This window comes from Prionailurus bengalensis, chromosome C2 (assembly GCF_016509475.1).
Source record: "Prionailurus bengalensis isolate Pbe53 chromosome C2, Fcat_Pben_1.1_paternal_pri, whole genome shotgun sequence".
Taxonomy (NCBI): Eukaryota; Metazoa; Chordata; class Mammalia; order Carnivora; family Felidae; genus Prionailurus; species Prionailurus bengalensis.
Window position 1 is genome coordinate 56,264,622 of NC_057350.1, and position 22,487 is coordinate 56,287,108.

At 36.9% G+C, this 22,487-nt stretch overlaps 1 protein-coding gene across 1 annotated transcript in view; it reads right to left on the reverse strand.

Moving 5' to 3' along the window:
• The window catches only part of MORC1 (MORC family CW-type zinc finger 1), a 149,709-nt gene that overhangs the window by 114,895 nt on the left and 12,327 nt on the right, over positions 1–22,487 (reverse strand). Inside the window, exon 4 of the mRNA XM_043594091.1 lies at positions 11,282–11,407. Within this exon, the coding sequence (XP_043450026.1) occupies positions 11,282–11,407 (126 nt within the window). The remainder of the gene's footprint in view (positions 1–11,281; positions 11,408–22,487) is intronic.

Sequence of the window (22,487 nt, forward strand, 5' to 3'; positions counted from 1 at the left end):
TCTCCACTCCACATCCAAGCCATCAGGAAGTCTTGGTGGCTCTGTCTTTATATTAGATCTATAAACTGAATGATACTCACCACTCCAGCCCAGGCCACAGTAATTTCTCACCTGGAATACAGTAATGGTATCCTAACTCATCTCCCTTCCTCCTTTCTTGCCCCATATAAAATCAATTCCCCACTCAGCAGCCAGAATAATCTTTTAAAAGCATAAATCAAGTAATGCTCTTTTCTCAAAACTCTTTATATTCTCAATACAGCCACTTCTTGTCACGTTGCTCAAGACCCTACAGCATCTGCCCACATCTACCTCACCTCTTCCTAATCACTGTGCTCGAGCCATGTTCGCCCTTTTAGCCTGTCTTTACACTTACTCTCCTCTCTTCCTGGAAATGTCTTCCCATAAAATTCTTTCATGACTTACTGTGGTGCCCACCCACCAAGATGTCCTCTGACAGAGTTACTCCCCCCTGGTATCTGTGCCTTTGTGCAGTGCCCTCCCACACTAAATCCAGGCTGACCCGTGTGACCAAAAAAGCATGGCAGAAATGATGGCATGTGACTTTTGAGACCAGGTTCTAAAAGACTGCAGTTTCTACTTTGTTTTCCTGAATTGCTCCCTCTGGTAGAAGCCATTTCCTGTGCCATGAAAGCACTCAAGATGCCCAGTGCAGTGGTCCCTATAAAGAGGAACCAAGCTGCCAACCATGTGAAGTCAGCCACCTTGGAAGTGTAGCCTCCAGCTCCTACCAAGCCTCTAGCAACCCCAGGCAAAATCTCTTGGCAACTTCATGAGGGATCCCAAGATAAAAGCACCCCACAGAACCACTCTCCAATTTCTGACCTATAGGAACTGAGAAATAACAGATGGTTACTTTTATTAGGAAGCCACTTAGAACATAAGCTTTATGAGGGAAGGACCCTTCTGTTGTTGCTGCGCTGAATCCCAAATGCCTACAAGACTGCCTTGCATAGGGTGGTCATTCCGTCCACTTGACATGATCCAGTTGTACAGTAACATGTACATAATGTAAATAATGTTTATTTGAGAATATGTCGAGAAGTGTGCTGAGTATTTTCATGTTTAAAACAAAACATATTATGGGGGCATCTGTGTGACTCAGTCATTAATCGTCTGCCTTTGGCTCAGGTCATGATCTCACAGTTTGTGAGTTCGAGTCCCACAATGGGCTCTCTGCTGTCAGCATAGAGCCTGCTTCAGATCCTCTGTCTCCCTCTCTCTCTGCCCCTCCCGTGCTTGTTTTCTCTCTCAAAAATAAAATAAAAACATTAAAAACCCTATTAAAAAAACATATTTTTATTTTAATCCTCACAACAATCCTAAATGGCAGAGGAATTCTCAATGTACAGTGGTGAAGTGTCAGGCTTAAGGTACTGCCGAAGGTCCACAGCTAGTAAATGACAAAATCAAAACTCAGATCTAGGTTTGGCTGATCCAAATTTTGTTTTCGACTACCAGTGTATAACAAAAGATTAAATAATTCAGATTATACAAATTCATAAAGGGACACATAAGATGTACAGTTTACAAAAGAAATACTTTTAAAGTGTTATTAGTCTATTTAAGTGGGTGGGATATGAGAGGGTACAAAGCATTCCTAGAAAATTAAAAGACTGTCCCACAAGCATAGTATTGCAGAGTATTCAATAGCAAACCATAAACTTAGTGTCCCTGAATAACTTACAAAGAGCCTTGCTGCTCCAATGAGAAAGCAGGTTGACTCCAATTCCACACCATTTGGGCTCCTTTCAGTGTTAGGGGTCTATGGCAAAGAAGTTTTAATGATGAATGAAGATCTTTAAATTTTTTTTAAACGTTTATTTATTTTTGAGACAGAGAGAGACAGAGTATGAATGGCGGGGAGGGTCAGAGAGAGAGGGAAGCATAGAATCTGAAACAGGCTCCAGGCTCTGAGCTGTCAGCAGTGAATTACATGACTTCTCTGAATATCCTTATACCAAACGCCAAAGGAAAAAGTTAATCTGTGTGCCTCTTCCTTGCAAAAACAGCCTAACACTCCCATGCTGAGCTAGCTCTGTCTTCTACTTCTATTCAGACATCCAAGTTCTGCTCTCTGAATTCCCAGCTATCACATGACAAGGCTATCACATTTTCATTAAGGCCTTTCTCTCCTACATACAATGATGCTCAATTCTATCAATGACCCCCTACCAGGTCATTTTCTGTAACCTGGTAAATCCATGTCCCTCCTAAAGCATCCCCATCCAAACATCATCTCTAGACACGGTGTAAGCAGGATATGGTTTATCAGTACCATCACCATCTTGTTAAGTTCCATAAACATTTTAGCAACTCTGTCACACTCTCAGCTTATACTAAGCTTGTGATCAATTAAGACATCTATGCTTTTTTTTTCATGTAAATCACTTTCCAGTCTATACTTACATGATAGATTTTTAAAACCTAAACTCAGGTTTAGTTACATTAGTTACACCACATTTATCTTTTGGACTTTAACTCTTTCATATATTGTTTCTGTTATGCCTACTGGGAGAGATTCCTCCTAATTCAGGGTCAAACATGAATTCAAACATGTTTGTTTTATATACAAGTTACTGATAAAAAGTAATGAACAGAATATGACCAAGGAAGGAAACCAATGACATGACACCAAAAATTCCTATCTAGTCCTCTTCTGAACCTGTTAGAGGCCTTGGGATAAAATTAGCTAAAGCAACTATAATTTTACCCACAGTATTCTTTTTTCTGTTTGCTACAAAAATACAGAAAATGACTAACCACAAAGTACAGTCATGTATTCTTATAAATAATACTTCAGTGTTCATTTCTAGAAGTTTAGGTCACCTATGGGTGACCAAGAGGCCAAAGCATTTAATCACTGTTTAATACCTTTTACATGCCCCTACTTTGGTCAAATAGGGACATTCCAAGCGTTTAATTTGTTCTGATGCAGCCATGAGAGCTATAATGCCTTTCCAGAAAGAAAGAAAGAAAGAAAGAAAGAAAGAAAGAAAGAAAGAAAGAAAGAAAGAAAGAAAGAAAGAAAGAAAAGGCTAACCCACTAAGGATGACATAACATAGAAGGAACTGTACACTTTCTTACATAAAAATTTTGCCTCCAGAGAACTTTTAAGGGAAATCATATGCAAGTAAATATGGCAAACAGAGAGAGGGGTAATCCTAAAGGATAAAGCTATGAAGGATTAAATCAGTCCATACTGTAAATACCAAGTATCAGATTTGACAGTTTATCAGAACCTCATATGAAACTTGGCAAAGGTACAAGCCTCCTTAACTACCTTTTAGGGAACAAAATAAGCATTTATATTATATCTACTTCCTGGTAACATATATCTAAGAATATCACTTTGAAAGGTGAATAAAAACGTGCTAGAATGGGAAACAGTCATCACTTAATACCAGTAATTTAGATAGATGAAATTCCATTTACTAGAATTCCCTGAGAAAATAGAGACAAATCCACATTTTCCTTTGGCTTAAAACATTTTTTGCCCAAACTCACTAAGATGGAAGCAATTTAATTTGAAAAGATCAGCTATATTGATTGATCCAGGAGACCCTTGGTACTTCCCAGAAGAATGAGACTGATGAAAAGGAAGCATCACTTTGATACAAATTGGGAAATGAACAGAAAATTTATAAAGAAAGTCTCAGGCATGTTATATTTCACTTTTCAAATATGATCTTCAGTAGAATCAGAAATCAAAAGTAAAGCAGGAAGGCAGTCTAAGATGACAGTGTGGGAAGAACCTGACCATCTTCTCCCATGATGCACTGAATGTATACCTACATATAAAGCAATTCCTCCTGAAGAACTGACACTGACTGAACAGCTTCTGCACAATAAACGATAGAGAAGGGTAGGAGAAAGGGAGAAACAGTAACAATGGTAACTGTAACCTACAGTAGAGAGGGATATCACTGGCAGGGGTGGGGGGAGGGCTATTCACAGACTCACCCACCATGGGGCAGAGTGAAAAAAGAACTGTTTAAAGGGCAGCAAGATTTGAAGTGAAGGAAATCCATTCACCAACCTAGAGAATCTGCTAAATGGGTGGGAAACTGCCAGAACTCTCTCCAGGGTCAAATATACCAGTGAGTACCATTCATCCCCCACCACCTTGATAGCACAAATGAGAACAGGGTCCAGGCACTCTAGCCAGCCTACTAGAGCCTCACCAGTGTGTCCTGGGCCCCTGTCCCACACCATCTTCAGAAGGTGGCTCCAATATAGCATGCTCTAGGACCTTCCCAGCCTGTGCTTAATCCAACCACACTGCCAAAGCAGCCCTGGTATGGCACACCCCAGCCCATACGCCATCTATCTGGCCTTCCAAAGCTACCAGGCACATGCAGTCTACTCAAAGGACACACCCCTATACAAGGTCACTACTTCAAGACCTGTTCCACGTAATTCATAGAAATGAGCACGGAAAGTCAAACAAATGAGGAGACAAAGGAGTAAATTCCAAGTGAAAGAACAAGATAAAACCCCAGGAAAAAACCTCTAGTGAAACAGAGATAAGTAACTTACCTGATCAAGAGTTCGAAGTAATGATCACAAAGATAGATGCTCACTGAACTTCGAAGACTAGAGGAACCCAGTGAGAATTTCAACAGAAAGTTAGAAAATATAACAAAGAACCAATCAGAGCTGAAAAGTATAATAACTGAAATGAAAAAATATACTTAAGGGAAGTCAACAGCTGATTAGGTGATATAGAGTGCATCAACAAACTGAGAGAAAAAATAGTGGAAATTACCCAATCAGAACAACAACAAAAAAAGAGTTTTAAAAAATTATGACAATTTAAGAAACCTCTGGGACAATATCAAGCGTACTAACACTGACATTACTGGGGTCCCAGAAGGAAAAGAGAAAGGGACAGAATATTATTTGAATAAATAATGGCTGAAAACATCCCTAACCTGGGGAAGAAAGCCTTTATCCAGGGTCCATTAATTACAGAGAGTCCCAAACAAGATGAACCCAAAGAGATTAATAATAAGACATATAACTAAAATGGAAAAATTTAAAGATAAAGAAAGAATATTAAAGGCCACAAGAGAAAAACAATTATCTACATACAAGGGACACCCCATAAGGCTATCAGGTGATTTTTCAGCAGAAACTTTGCAGGCCAGAAGGGGATGGCAGGATATATTTAAAGTGCTGAAAGGAAAAAACCTACAACCAAGAATACTATACCTGACAAGGTTATAATTCTGACTTGAAGGAGAGATAAAGAGTTTCTTAGGCAAGCAAAATTTAAAAAGTTCATCACCACTAAACTGGCCTACAAGAAATGTTAAGTGAAAAAAGTAAAGACCATAACTTGAAATAAGAAAATACAATAAGAAAAAAATCTCTTTGGGAAAAAAAAAAAGAAAGAAAGAAAAAAATCTCATTGGTAAATGCAAATAAATAATAAAGCAGTGCACCAACCACTAAACAAAACATGGAGGGGAGGGGTGTAGAAATGTAGCGCTTTTAGAATACATCCAAACTTAAGTGACCATTAGCTTGAAATAGACTGCTACATATATAAGCCAAGATATATAAGCCTTAAGGTAACCATAAAACAAAACCTACCATAGATACAAAGAGAAGAAAGAGAAAAGAACCATAACACTAAAGAAAACCATCAAACCGCAGGGGAAAAGAGTGAGAGAAGAAGGAAAAAACAGAGAAGAATTACAAAAGCAACCAGAACTGCAGCAACTTCTTACTAGAGATGTCTCCAGAGACCAAGGAAACAAAAGCAAAAATGAACTACTGGGACCTCATCAAGATAAAAAGCTTCTGCATAGTGAAGGAAACAATCAACAAAACTCAAAGGCAACTGACGGAATGGGAGAAGATATTTACAAATGACATACTGGATAAAAGGTTAGTATCCAAAATTTATAAAGAACTTACCAAACTCAACATCCAAAAAATAAACAATCCAGTGAAGAAATGGGCAGAGGATATGAACAGACATTTTTCCAAAGACGGCATCCAGAAGGCTAACAGACACATGAAAAGATATGCAATATCACTCATCATCAGGGAAATACAAATCATAACTACAATGAGATACCACCTCACACCTGTCAGAATGGCTAAAATTAACAACTCAGGAAACAACAAATATTGGGAAGGATGGGAAAAGGGGGAACACTTTCCACTGCTGGTGGGAATGCAAATTGGTGCAGTCAGTCTGGAAAACAGAATGGAGGTTCCTCAAAAAATTAAAAATAGAACTATCCTACAACTCAGCAATTGCACTACTTGATACTTACCCAAAGGACACAAAAATGCTGATTTGAAGGGGCACGTGCACCCCTGTTTATAGCAGCACTATCAACAATAGCCACATTAAGGAAAGAGCCCGAATGTCCATCAACTGATGAGTAGATAAAGAAGATGTGGTATATATACATACAATGGAATATTACTTGGCAATCAAATAGAATGAAATCTTGCCATTTGCAACAATGTGGATGAAACTAGAGTGCATTATGCTAAGCAAAATAAATCAGGCAGAGAAAGACAAGTATCATGTGATTTCACTCATATGTAGAATTTAAGAGACAAAACAGATAAACAGAAGGAAAGGGAGGGAAAAATATGATAAAAACAGAGGCAGGCAAACCATAAGAGACTCTTAACCAGAGAGAACTGAGGGCTGTTGGAGGGGAGATGGGTAAGGGAATGAGCATTAAGGAGGGCACTTGTTGGGATGAGCACTGGGTGTTATATGTATGAATATGTATGATGAATTGCGAATTGTACTCCTGAAACCAATACTATACTCTATGTTAACTTGATTTCAAATTAAAAAAAAAAACAAAACCCAAAAACAGAAAACAATAAAATGACAATAAGTACATGCCTATTAACAATCACTTTAAATGCAAATAGACTAAATGCTCCAACCAAAAGACACAGGGTAACTGAATAGATAAAAAAAGAAACAAAACAACAAGCAAGAAACCATCTAAATGCTGCCTACAAAAGACTCACTTAAGACCAAAAGACAGAAACAGACTGAGTGAAGGGATGGTAAAAGATATACCATGCAAATGGAAACAAAAAGAAAGCTGGACTAGCAGTACTCATGTCAGAAAAATAAATTTTGAAACAAAGACTGTAACACAAGAAAAGGCATTACATTATAATAAAGGGATCAATCCAACAAGAGGATATAACATTCATAAATATTTATCCAGCCAACATACCTGTACCTAAATACATAAAAGCAAATATTAATAGATAAAAGGAGAAATAGACAGTAATACAATAATAGTAGAAGACTTTAATACCCTACTTACATCAATGGATAGATCATTCATACAGAAAATCAGTAAGTAAACACTGGCCTTAAATGATATATTAGAGCAGATAGACTTAATATACATATAACATTTCATCCCCAAACAGGAGAATACACATTCTTTTCAACTGCACGTAGAACATTCTCCATCACATGTTAGGCCACAAAACAGGTCTCAATAAATTCAAGAAGACTGAAATTATATCAAGCATCTTTTATGATCACAAGGGTATACAACCAGAAATTAATTACAAAAAGAAAACTAGAAAAACACAAACAAATGGAGACTAAACAACATGGGTCAATGAAGAAAAATATCAAAGACAACTTTTTTAAGGTTTATTTATTTTTTAGAGAGAGAGAGAGAGAGACAGAGACAGAATGTGAGCAGGGGAGGGGCAGAGAGAGAGGGAGACATAGAATCCGAAGTAGGCTCCAGGCTCTGAGCTATCTGCACAGAGCCCAATGAGGGGCTTGAGCCCACAAACCATGAGATCATGACCTGAGCTGAAGTTGGATGCTTAACCAACTGAGCCACCCAGGTGCCCCTCAAAGATGAAATTTTAAAATACCTTAGGACAAATAAAAATGAAAAGACAACTTAACAAAATCTATGGAATGCAGCATAAGCAGATCTAAGAGGGAATTTCACAGCAATACAGGCCTACCTCTAGAAAGAAAAGTATCACAAATAGATAATCCAACTATATATCTAAAGTGACTAGAAAATGAAGAACAAATGAAACCTAAGTTAGTAGAAGGAAGGAAATAATGAAGATCAGAGAGGAAATGATTGAAATGGAGATTTTAAATAGAAAAGATTAAACTGGAAAGTTTCTTTGAAAAGATAAACAAGGGGCACCTGGGTGGCTCAGTCAGTTAAGCATCCGACTTTGGCTCAGGTCATGATCTCACAGCCCATGAGTTCGAGCCCCGTGTCAGGCTCTGTGCTGACAGCTCAGAGCCTGGAGCCTGCATCTGTGTCTCCCTTTCTCTCTGCCTCTCCCCTGCTCATGATCTGTCTCTCTCTGTTTCAAAAATAAAAAAAATAAAAAAATTAAAACACTAAAAAAAAAAAAAAGATAAACAAAATCAATAAACCTCTAGCCAGACATCAAAAAAAGAGAGAGGGCCCAAATATATAAAATCATAAATGAAAATTGGAAAGTTATAATTGATATCACAGAAATACATAAGAATTAGAAGAGACTACAACAAATAATTATATGCCAGCAAAATGGAAAACCTGGGAAAATTAAATTCCTAGAAACCCACAACCTTCCAGACTGAATCACGAAGAAGAGAAAATGTGAGATTATAAGTAATGAAATTAAATCAATAATTTCAAAACTCTACAAAATAGAAGTCCAAGACCAGATGGCTTCATGGGTGAATTCTAACAAACATTCAGTTAGTACTTATCCTTCTCAAATTATTCCAAAAAATTAGAAAGGAAGGAATGCTTCCAAACCCATTTTGTGAGGCCAGCATTACTCTGATACCAAAAACAGACAAAGACACCACCAAAAAAGAAAACGCCACCTACTGAATGGGAGAATCTATCTGCAAATCAAACAATCAATAAGGAGGTAATATCAAAACACAAAGAACTTACACAACTTAGTGACAAAAAAACCCAAACAACCTAATTTAAAAAAAAAATGTGTGAAGGACTTCCACAGACAATTTTCCAAAGAAGACATACAGATGACCAAGAAACACATGAAAAGATGCTCAATATCACTACTCATTAGCGAAATGCAAAAATAACACCCACAATGAGATATCACCTCACACCTGTCAGACTGGCTATCATCAAAAAGACAAAAATAACAAGTGTTGGCAAAGATGTGGAGAAAAAGGAACCCTTGTACACTATTGGCGGGAATGTAGACTGGTACAGCCACTGTGGAAAATGGTATGGGGGTTCCTCAAAAAATTAAAAGAAGAACTACCATACAGCCCAGAAATTCCACTTCTGGGTATTTATCCGAAGATAACAAAAACACCAATTCAAAGAGATGTATGCAATTCTGTGTTCATTGTAGCAATATTTACTACAATATAGCCACAATATGGAAGCAACCTACGCGCATGAGTGCGTGGACACACACACACACACACACACACAAATGGAATATTAGTCATAAAAATGAATGAAATCTTGACATTTGTAAAATCATGGATGGACCTATAGGGTATTATGCTTTTATGAAATAAGTCAGACAAAGAAAGACAAATGCTATAAAATTTCACTTACATGTGAAATCTAAAAACATGAATGAACAAACAGAACAAAACAGAAACAGACTCACTGATACAGGAAACAAAACCTTGGTTACCAGACAGGGGACAGGCTGGGGCAGGCAAAACAGGTGAAGGGTATTAAGAGGTACAAACTTCCAGTTATAAAATAAATAAGTCATGAACATGTAGTGTATACCACAAGGAATATGGTCATTGTAATAAGTTTGTATGGTGACAGATGGTAACTAGACTTAGGGCATATTGATATGAGTGACTGCAAGACCCCAGGACAGCCACTGCTTTTCCATGAAAATAAGACAACATAACAAATGTAGGTCTACTATAAAGAGTTAGTGTAGTGTAGGGGAAAAGAGCACAGAATTTGAATTGGTAAAGACTTTGGAGCCAGAATATTTGAGCTCTTGTTCAGTTGTGACATTTCCTTATCTCTGAAATGGTGATAATTAAACATGACCCACAGGGTCACTGTGAAAATTAAAAAAAAACAATGCATATAAAAAGGCATATATAGAGAGAGACAGTGTTCAAACATTAAACGTTTCTCCCAGTAGATATTAAGCTCCTCAAAATCAGAACTAATCTTATCTTTCTATATTTAGTACCTAACACAATCTCAGGACTCACAGGAGACTCTGATAAATGTTTGGTGAGTAAATGAATGACCACCCAGAAACAACACACACATATACACTCTTCTGACTGCATATACAGTTGGGTAAGATAAATTTAAAATATGCAAATATCAGCTTCAAAAAAGTTTATGCTGGTACAGACTTCTGGTTACAAAATAACTAAGTCATGGTGATGTAATGTACCACATAGTTAACAATACTGTTATGCATAGTTGAAAGTTGCTAAGAGAGTAGATCTTAAAAGTTTTTATCATTAAGAAAAATGTATAACTATGTATGCTTATGCATATTAACAAGACTTATTGTGGTATAATAAAAAAAGTTCCGGGCGCCTGGGTGGCCCAGTCGGTTAAGCGTCCGACTTCAGCCAGGTCACGATCTCGCGGTCCGTGAGTTCGAGCCCCGCGTCGGGCTCTGGGCTGATGGCTCAGAGCCTGGAGCCTGTTTCCGATTCTGTGTCTCCCTCTCTCTCTCTGCCCCTCCCCCGTTCATGCTCTGTCTCTCTCTGTCCCAAAAATAAATAAACGTTGAAAAAAAAAATTAAAAAAAAAAAAGTTCATGCTAAAATGTAAAAAACAACTAAAATATAACTGAACCACACAGTGTTTATAAATGTGTTCATTCCATACATAAGATATACATACACATATGTGTATGATTTAGTAGTTCAAATTGTGTAAACAGAAATATAAGTGAACTGTGATTTTTATAATGGAACCGATCACAATCAAAGCACCTAAGATGCAATAAGTCAAAAACAAATTCCTACTTGGAGTGGTTATCTAACTTAAGAGGGTTCCCTGCAATTTGTGGCTATTATGGCCAAATATTTGTTACACGTGATTACTGCTCAGTAAACCTTTCAGAAGCAGTCTGAATTTTATTTACCATAGTAAAAATCTTACCATCAAATTGTAAAATCTTACTATCAAATTATAAAATTCTTACTATCAAATCACTTAAACAATTTGGGGGAGGAGCCTATTGATTTTAGAAAACAAAAACTATGAAGATAATTTAAAGAAGGTGAGTTACCTGGGTCTGTAGAGGCAATAACATAGGTGTTTTGTTTGAACTCTTTTGGCCTGAATGAATATTCTCATCCAAGGTTCAAAATACAGAACAGATGTGTAGGCTCTGAATGACCATCTCTCTGGAAAACTAGAATAGAAAATACCAAAGACCACACTATAAAGGATGCAAAAATGCCATGTCTTTCAGAAGAAAAAAAATCAGACTAACAGGTTATGACGGTTACCACCAGCAGCTTCAGGAACTTTTCCTCTAAACCTAATGACAACACACTCCAGCAAATCTTGCAACGCTCACATAACCTCATTAGGCAGGCCTCTAAATATAAAGGGCTACATAAATAACCTACCCTTCGATTAGAACCAGTTTTTTGTTGGCAACTGATTCTAAGTAGACTTACATCAGCAATAGAAAATACACTTTCCATTAAAGCTGTTGGATCGGAAGGACATAACCAAGTCAAACAAACAAAACAATCCCCCTGCTCAAATCTAACAAGAAGAATCTAGGCCCACAGGAATACGAAACGTTTCCATGAAGTTAATATAAGTGGAGAAAAACAATAAAAATGCTTCATTTGCATGGAAAATTATAAACAAGAAATATAAAACTTCATTCTGCAAATGCAGTAAGCATTAAGTATTTATGGCCAGCTGAGGGGAGAAGTCTGATGTGGTAAGGGAGAGAGGAGAAAGAAAAATAAAGGACGGAAAGGCAGTAAAATGGGAGCAGACACAATGTAAACAGGCTTACGAAGAAAGCTAACCTTGTAAAACTGCACGTTGCTGGGAAATCACTCTGTTGCTGTATCCTAACTCCAGGGACCTTCTATATTAAAGTCCATTTACGAACTGTAAATCTTCTCCAATTAGACAAGAAATAAAGATCAAAAACAAACCCAGCTATGCTTAGGAAGCAGCATTCTTTACCTACTGGGTCCCAGAAAAGGCTACTAGGTCAAGTAGAAAGCAGGGAGCGCTATGCCCATCATGCCTAGAGGGAGACAAAGATGATGGAAAGGAAACATAAATCCTGTCTGAGGGGAAGTGCTCAACAGAGTCACAGACCACTGCCAGTTAGTGAGAAAGGAGAGAGCTCCAAGGAATTTACCAAAATGAACATGAAGCCCGAAAGAAAGCCAAGGATTTTCTGGTTGGTTATAAGTTCTTTTAGGATTTCTTTTGTTTAAAAGGAAATTCTTTTCAAGTAAGACTTGAGTAAAATTTCCCAATATAAATTATATAAAAAGTACCTAGTCCATGGCTATTACTCCATAAATACTAATGCATCTTTAATACGACCAGGGAGGCTGTCTGCATTATGGTGCAGCACAATAATCAGATGCTGCACAATCAAGTAAATCCTCACATGTTAAAAGAAAAAGGAAAAAAAAGTCACCTGGAGACACTATAAGTCTTCCAAGGACTTCTGCCATTTACTCAAATCCTTTCTGGATCTGTTGATTAAAAATTGCCCTTGGGGCACCTGGGTGGCTCAGTTGGTTCAGTGTCCGACTTTGGCTCAGATCATGATCTCACCGTTCCTGAGTTCGAGCCCTGCATCGGGCTCTGTGCTGACAGCACGGAGCCTGGAGCCTGGAGCCTGGAGCCTGTTTTGGATTCTGAGTCTCCCTCTCTGTCTCTGCCCCTCCCCCGCTCATGCTCTGTCTCTCTCCCTCAAAAAATAAACATTAAAAAAATATTTTTTAATAAAAAAATAAAATAAAAATTGCCCTTAAAGCCAGTAGCTTTCTTTGACTCTCCTAAAAGCTAACACATCTCTGTCATTTGAAAGTAAATGTCAGAAGTAATTTAAAGCCAAGTTTGATAATTTGAGAAATAATGATGAAAGATCAAACTGGGTTAGACAAATTTGGGTTTAAAAAAAATATATATATATATACAGGGGTACCCAGGTGGCTCAGTTGGTTGAGCGTCCAACTTCGGCTCAGGTCATGATCTTGCAGTTTGTGAGTTCAAGCCCCGCATCGGGATCTGTGCTGACAGACTGCTCAGAGCCTGGAGCCTGCTTTGGATTCTGTCTCCCTTTCTCTCTGCCCCTCCCCCACTTACACTCTGTCTCTGTCTCACTCAAAAATAAAGAAACGTTAAAAAAAAAAAAGAAAGAATTTCGGGGCGCCTGGGTGGCGCAGTCGGTTAAGCGTCCGACTTCAGCCAGGTCACGATCTCGTGGTCCAGGAGTTCGAGCCCCGCGTCAGGCTCTGGGCTGATGGCTCAGAGCCTGGAGCCTGTTTCCGATTCTGTGTCTCACTCTCTCACTGCCCCTCCCCTGTTCATGCTCTGTCTCTCTCTGTCCCAAAAATAAATAAACGTTGAAAAAAAAATTAAAAAAAAAGAATTTCTAAAAAATATAGATATACGATATATATGGGTATATATGGGTCTTATATATACACACACACACACACACACACACATATATATATATATATACATATATATGCACACACACACACACACACACACGCACACAAAAACAAAATAAGGAAACTAGTACTTCCAGCATTTTATAACTCACTTTTTGTACTCATCCAATCAATATCTTTAAGTAAATAGTCATAGCAGGTGTGTTGGTGATGCTTAAGACCTCCTTTCTGTTAGGAAATTCACTAGAAGGGCTCATGGGACTTAGCACAGAATTGCACTTATGGCTAAGTTTTATCACAGCGATGCAGTAAAGGTATACAGTGGATCATAATGGGGAAAGATAGGTGGGGTCCGGAGGAATCCAACTGCAGCTTTCTTGTGTTTTCTCCCTATCAGGGTCAAACAGAGAGCATTCTTCCCCCACCTATGAAAATGCAGCAACACATGTGTGATGTTTCTGCCTAAGGAAGCCATCAGAGACAGCACTGAAGGGTTTTATGGGGGGTGGTCACATAAGCACCCTCTGCCAGCATGTATCAAAATTCCAGCATAACCATATTATTGGCATAGACTAGACATAATAAACCAACCTTAATTGTTAGGAAAAGTTTTCTATCAGTGTAGGGGCCTTTACCAGCCAAGTTCCCAGAACTTTACCAGCCAAGTTCCCAAGATCCAACCTTGACAGCTAGACTTTCTAAGGACGAAGACTTCTATGTTAACCCTTTTCTACACACATGCCACTTTGGAAAGTTCCTATTTATTTGTAACAAACAGAATGACAATACTTCTTATGCTATTGTGATGTCTGTGATAGAAAGAAGATGAAGAAGGCTAAATATAAAATCTACATATGAAATGGGCTACTCAGTATAACTTGTGAACTTTATATGCAGTATGAGGTCCTTCATGATCTGATGACCACTAAACTCTCCAGCCCCATCTCTTGCCAGCTTTAGTCTAGGCATTTAGGAATGCTATTGGTTTTCTAGATATGGGTCATGCTTTCTTATCCCTTTGCCTTAGCACATTCAATTCCTTGGCAATTTTTGGTTAGCTCCTTTTCCCCCTTCAGGATGCAACTTGAGATCTCACGGCCTCTTGAAGCTTTCCCTCACTCCCCAAGATTGGGTGAATCATGTACTTCTGGGGCTCCCCTCCTTCTTCTGTGCCTCCCCATCACAGCACTTCCCACTTAGTAGCATCTCTGTCTTTATCTGCATCCCCATCAGGCTACAAACTCCATGAAGGTAGCACCCTCACCCATTAATATTTGCTGAATAAATAATAATTATTCAGGACTTTGTTGGCTTAATGTAGAATGAACAACGGGGTTCCCTTTACAAGAAAGACTCTTTAATGACTGATCATCTTCAATGACGATGCTCTCAATCTTTATAAATAAGGCCATTGGGAAACTGAAATCCAAATGTACTAAGTAATAAAGTTATCTTCAAAAGATCTAAGAAAAAAAACAGTGTTATTCTCCCCCCATCAGGAACTACTTCACATATTTTTTCCAAGAAGTGCTCTTCTCTTGTGTACTCCTAAATGTCTTTCTTTTCCATCTGAAACTCTGGCAGAAGTGCCCATATCTCTATCTTTGTATCTCTCTTTCTCTCTCATTTCTATTTAACTGGCTATAATAAACTAGAGAAAGAAAGAGAGAATGCTCCCCAATACACACACACACACACACACACACACACACACACAGTGCCACATGACAGCTATGTTCTGCTTTAAGTGTTGTTCTGTACACGACATATCATGGGTGGATTGGTGTAGTCACCAAACTGTTAAGGACAGGAGAAAGGCCAGAAATAGGGGTCCCATGGTCAGCATCATATCTCCTTAATCTACCAATACAGATTCTCTGTGGCTGGAGTCTCAGAATATAAATTTTTTAAAGCTACCCAGGTGATTTCTTTAACCCTGCAAGTTTTGAGAACCTCTGCATGGTAGACCTAATGGACAGGGTAGTGTGTAAGAAAGGTTGCTTGAAAGAGAAGAGCAGAACACTCTCTCACAGGACACCCTCTACATTTATTCACATCGGCTATGCACCAACAGACTCCCACTGAACTGCCCTTGTAAGGTCCACAGTTGAGAAAAATGACTCTAGACTAAATTAGATCCCTTTTGGAATATCTCAGAAGTGCCATATTTTTATTCATGAAAATACTGCATATTATAACAAAAACTGTTTTCTAAATTTATTGCTAAAATCTCTGAGGAGTTCCTAAAGTTGAAATTAACAAGGTCTATATTATCTTGAATACAAAGAAGTGCATAAAGATTTTTAACTAGCTTAAATTCTGAACTATGAAGGGGCTAGCCAAATTTAATCTTAGGGTAGATTATACCTAAGAGAAATGTCAACTGAAAGAGGTAATTTAAAATAAAAGTTATAGTTAATGCAATGTAATGAAAATGTTTCTGTCATAACCACAGTATGGCAAGCAATACATTACAATGTGAAGCTGTAACTTTTGATGTGTTCCCAGCCAGCTCAGTTAAGACATAAACTATAGACATTATGAAATGCTGCCCAATGACTGTCAATTTAGGAAGACACTGGCAACGTGGCATCTAATTTCAAAATATTACTTAGCACAAAATTTCAACTCCATTATTCCATATTATATCATCACTCTCAGAGCTGTTTTGTCATATGGGTTCTCCTAACTGCCTGAGATCCTAAGCCATGATTGATTCCAGGGGTATGACAGGACACTATGATGACAGCCAATTCAACAACATGCTTTTTTTTTTAAACTAGAATCTGTCCTTTCTTGCAAGTTCTCTTAAAGTTGAATATGTAACATATTTATAATGCTAAGAAGACAAGTCACAAAAGCAACATGGCCCAGGGAAATCACATGCATAACAGAATAGGTACAATGCTTACATGAGTTACAGGAGTGACCAAGTCTTCACCATTTGGAACCCGAAAGAGATTTCAACAAAAGCACTTTACAAAATTTCCTAAAACTAAAACTCCCTCTTTCCCTGATAAAGATCCGCAACGATCTTCAAGGATGGAGGACAGTGGAACCCACTAAGAAGGGTGCTGGTACCTTCCAATTAAAGTATCTATGTATTCTGAGAAAATTACCTAGACATTGGCATTCAATTCGGTGCTAGCTAGCTATCAGACCCTAGGTTAGTTTCCACGGCATTACAATAGTAGGTGCTAGAAAGAAGTATTGTAGGGAAAAGCAGAATGGAGGGAACTAAGATGTACTCAGAACCTCTGTGTGCTAGGTACTGTGACTATTCTATTTCTACAGCATTCATATTAAGCAGATCATGTTCCATGTAGCACCATTTTATACATGACAAGACTAAATTTCAGAGACCATAGATAACTTATCACTAGAATGAAAGCTCTCTCAACAGATTTCAAGCCATTTGGGGCAAAGATATTTGTAGTTTTTTCCCTTGATATATACCCAGCTTCTAAAACAGGTCCTGACACTCAGTAAATATCTACTGAATGAGGGAATGTAAAATGAATCTAAGGAAGCCCAAGGAAGAACAGTAAGGAGGCCTGTGTACCTAGAGAAGATGGGATAGGAAAGGAGGTTAGAGAGTAACAGAGAACTTTATCATGCAGGATGCTGCAGAACATTATAAAGACCTTCGCTTTTCCTCTGAGTGTAATGGGAAGTCCTTGGGGAATTTTACACAGAGAGTTTTTAAAAGACTGCTCTGGCTGCTACAGAACAGCGAGGGTGGCACAGTTTTTACTGAACCGAGAGAGACCTGTGGCTTGGTGGGAAACCCTCCATAATAACTATGGCGAAACACAATGATGGCTTTGACCAGGATCACAGCAGTAGAGGAGGTAATAAGTGGTTGGGTCTGAATCTACTTGAAGGCAGAACCAACAATAAGCAAGTTAGAAATGTCATCGAAGAATTCTCAGTACAAGAGTCCTGAGTATGAAGAATTTTAAAAAGTCAAAACCCACAGCTAGACACATTGTGGAATTTTATTTAAAGTTACAAGAATTCCTAAAAGCTATTCAAGGTGGGGAAAATGAGCAATTTATAAAAATTCAGTAATCACATCTGCATTAGGCTTCTCATAAATAACATGGATTCAAGACATCGAATAAGCAATAATTTCTGAGGGAAAGTACTTTTGAATCAATGTTTCTTTATTCATTTAGACAAACATTGAGGAAGAAAAGAAAAATAAAGATACTTTTAAGGATACAAAGCTTCCAAAAGTTTACATCCAATGGACTTTGAAATAATTATTTGAGCAATAATAATCCAGCAAATGAACTAATGAGTAAATTAAGAAGATTCAGGATGGAAGATGGTGTGGTAAGCAAAGAGAAATAATAAATCCTATAATTTAGTCTAAATGATTATTTATGCAGGGTATGACATAATATTATAAAATTTTATAAATAAATCCAAATAAAATAATCAGAAAAAGGTGGAACTGGTAAGGAAGAGAAATAAAGCATACCAAAGCCTTGACTTACTTGTGAGTTAAGATAGATAACACTTTTAACTCTACACTTTGATAAGAAAACTAAGTTTGATATATTTATTTAAAATATAAAGGCAGTCCCCTCTGAAAGAATAGCATGGAACAAATAATTTTCAGACTATCTGAATGGGAAAACATGAATCTTCCTTCTTGACAAAAAAATAACAACTCAACCAATCTCACAAAGGGGGAGAAAAAAAAATAAGGCAGAACAAAATTAAACCCAAGCACAAGCAAATGGCAACAAATTAAACAAACAAACCTAACCACAAACAAATGACAACCAAAGAAGTAAATATAAAACATAAAATGAGAAGGCAGAGTAAGTCCAGCTATAGCAGATGTCCTAATAAGTGTAAACTAGATAAATTTCCTATTAAAAGATAGAAGCACTCAGAGTGAATGCTAACAAATCTAGTTACATGCCATTTATAAGAGACAAATTGAAAATTAAATAACACTGCTGAGAATAAAGCAGTGAAAAACTATGTGGTAAGAAAAGTTAACCAAAATAAAGCAAACATAGGTTAATGTTAGACAAAAACAGAAACAAAGTTATTAGAAAGTATCACCGGAACACAGAGGGATATTTTACATTAATAAAGGTTCACTTAAACAAAATGTGTGTATGCCATAAATCTAATGACTCAGAAACATACATAGCAAAAATTAGAAGAAATACAAGAAACATAGACAAAACCATAGGCACTGTAAGATTCATACTGCTCTCAGAAATTGGGGGATCAAGCTGGGGGGCGGGGAGGGGGCGAGGCAGAATGGAAGATTTAAATAATTTAATTAAAAGCTTGATGTTACAAAATCTTCTTCAGAGAGTCACAATTTTTCCAATGTTTAAAACATTATTAGGCCACAAGAAATCTCAACAAATTTCAAAGAGCCGATATGATGCAAACTACGTTCTCCAATCACTGTATAATAAAATTACAACAGTAATAAAAGGATATTTCACCCCCCCCACACACACACACACAAAATTTAGGTACTTGTAGATTTTTAAAATACTTTTTGAAAGTAATTCCTGAGCTAAAGAGGAAATCAAAATGGAATCTGTAAGCTATTTAGAAATAAGCAATAATGAGAGTTCTACTTTTGAAACCTGTAGAATAGAGCCACGATGCATGGGTGGTGCTGGGAGGATGCATAAAAGCCTTAATTGTTGGGGCGCCTGGGTGGCGCAGTCGGTTAAGCGTCCGACTTCAGCCAGGTCACGATCTCGCGGTCCGTGAGTTCGAGCCCCGCGTCGGGCTCTGGGCTGATGGCTCAGAGCCTGGAGCCTGCTTCCGATTCTGTGTCTCCCTCTCTCTCTGCCCCTCCCCCATTCATGCTCTGTCTCTCTCTGTCTCAAAAATAAATAAAACGTTAAAAAAAAAAAAATTAAAAAAAAAAAGCCTTAATTGTTTAGATTAGAAAACGAGATTGAAAGTAAACAAACAAAAGATACACCTCAAGGAAGCAGGACAAGTAAAATAAAACAACGTTACAGAAAGTAGGAGAAAATAGAGAAATACAAAATAAATAAGAATCTGAAATTATTTTATTTTTAAAGACAGTTGAAACAACTAAGCCTCTCTGGCCAAGAAAAAGAGATGACATACCATGCAACAAAAGTAGTAAAAGTGGACACAACCACAAGGTTGGGGGAAACAGAAGTTTTATAGGAATATTTTATGTAAAATTCCTTATCAACAAATCTGAAAATCTAAATAAAATGAATGTTTTTATAAGACATTATAAATGACAAATTTGATCCAAGAACTTAAAAATCTGAATGGATTAACAGTTATAGCACAATTCAAAAGTAATAAAAGTAGTAATAAAAACACAGTGATAAGACCACAGACATCATAAACTAGCTGGGTTTATTGTAGGAATGGAAGAATGGTAGTTGAATATCACAAACTTCCATAGTATACTACTTTAACAGATTAGAAGAGAAAAAGAAAACTAAATCATCTCAACAGATGTCAAAAAACCATTGACTGAAACTTAACACCAATTTTCCAATGTGAAAAATAAATAAAAATCACTCAATAAACTAGAAATAAAATGACTTACTAAGCTTGACAAAAGGCACTGATGAAAAGGAAAAATAACTAGAACAAATATCACACTTAATGATCAAAGATAAAAGAATTCCATTAAGACAAAAAAAAATGAACTATTGGGACCTCATCAAGATAAAAAGCTTCCGCACAGTAAAAGAAACAATCAACAAAACTAAAAGGCGACCAACGGAATGGAGGAAGATATTTGAAAATGACAGATCAGATAAAGGGTTAATAAGCAAAATCATACTATAAGGAATTTATCAAACTCAACACCCAAAAAACAAATAATCCAGTGAAGAAATGGCCAGAAAACATGAACAGACATTTTTCCAAAGAAGTAATTCAGATGGCTAACAGACACACAAAAAGATGTTCAACATCGCGCATCATCAGGGAAATACAAATCAAAACCACAATGAGATACCACCTCACACCTGTCAGAATGGCTAAAATGAACGACTCAGGAAACAACAAATATTGGGAAGGATGTGGAAAAGGGGGAACACTTTCCACTGCTGGTGGGAATGCAAACTGGTGCAGCCACTCTGGAAAACAGCATGGTGGTTCCTCAAAAACTTAAAAATATAACTACAATCATACAATCTAACCACCAAAATTCTTAACTACTGTGGCATATATGATGATGTAAAATTACACTCAACTATATACAAGAAGACTGAAATAAGAACCAAAACATAAATATGTCAGTTCTCCCTCCATCAAGCTATAAATTCAATAGACTACTAATCAAAGTCCCAAGAGAATTTTTTATAATAAAACTTGAAAAGCTGACTTTGAAATTCATATGGAGGAGAACATGTGCAAGAACAATCATAACACTTTCAAAAAGGACAGTGAAAGAGTACTTGCCCTACCAAATATCAAAACACATTATAAAGGCTATAGCAATTAAAAAGTTCTAATGAAGCAAGAACAGAAAAAATATATGAAAAGAAATAGGTCATCTAGAAAGAGATCCACAAATGATGAGAATTTAGTTTATATTCATGATGCATTTCAAGTAAGTAGGAAAGGCTGAATGATTTTAAAAATGCTACATACATTAGAAAGTATTAATCCATCCTCCCCTCTGCACACACACTTCACATGTGCAAAAACAAATTCCAGATAGATTCAAAAGCTATAGAAATAAACCATAAGTGTTTTTAAAATGATAAGAAGATATATTTGGTTAAGGAAAACCTATCTGAGGTTAGAAATGCAAAAGAAACTCATAAAGAAAAATACTGACAGATTTGACCCCAAAATATCAAAAATTTCTCTAAGACAAAGGACAGTACTAACAATGTTAAAAGTCAAGTGGGGAGAGAGAAGGAGTTGTGTGTGGTTATAAAAGGCAATTGGAAGGAACCTTGTACTGATACACTGGAGATTTGCACCAGATGGATTACATCAGTGTCGGCATCCTGGTTGTGATATTGTTCTACAGTTTAGCAAAATGCCAGCATAGGGGAAGCTGAGTTAAGGGCACACAGGCTTTCTCTATATTATTTCTTATAACTGCTTATGAGTTTACCTAAATACAAATTTTAATTAAAAAAAAGACAAGTGCCAGATTGAAGAAAAAATGTTCCTCATATTTAACATCCAAAGTAATAATAACTAAATAAAAGTTCCTAAAAACCATTAAAACTACATAATAGAAATATACAAATATAAACAAAAGATACAAGCAAATCATGGAAGCAAAGTAAGCATCCAAAAAACATTAAAATATACCCCATACTGTCAATAATCAGGAGAAACAAAGTTCAGAGAAATATTTAATCTACCTGGCAAAATTTTAAAAGTTAGTTTATACCAAATCTTGATGAAAATGGGGCCATTGATAAAGTTCAGATCATTGGGTGGGTGCATAGATAGTTTAAGCTTTTTGCACAGCAATTTACCACTATCTATTTAAATTTAAAATTACTACCACTTAATCTGGCAATATTATCTCTGAGAATCAATACTAAAGAAATACTCATGCAAGTGCCCAAAAATATAAGTATAAAGATTATCATTAGTTAAAATAGTGAAAAAGTGACGTCAATCTAAGTATGATGTATACCAATCTATAATATCATGCAAATATCGTTTTATACCAATGTACAGTTATTTATTACTTTACAGTCACTTTTTTAAAAGTTGCTTAAAAGTGAGGTATAGGAGTATCCAATAAAAGAAAAAAGGATTCCTTGGAAAAATGGCTTATTGTCGCATTACTACAGCAGCAGAAGT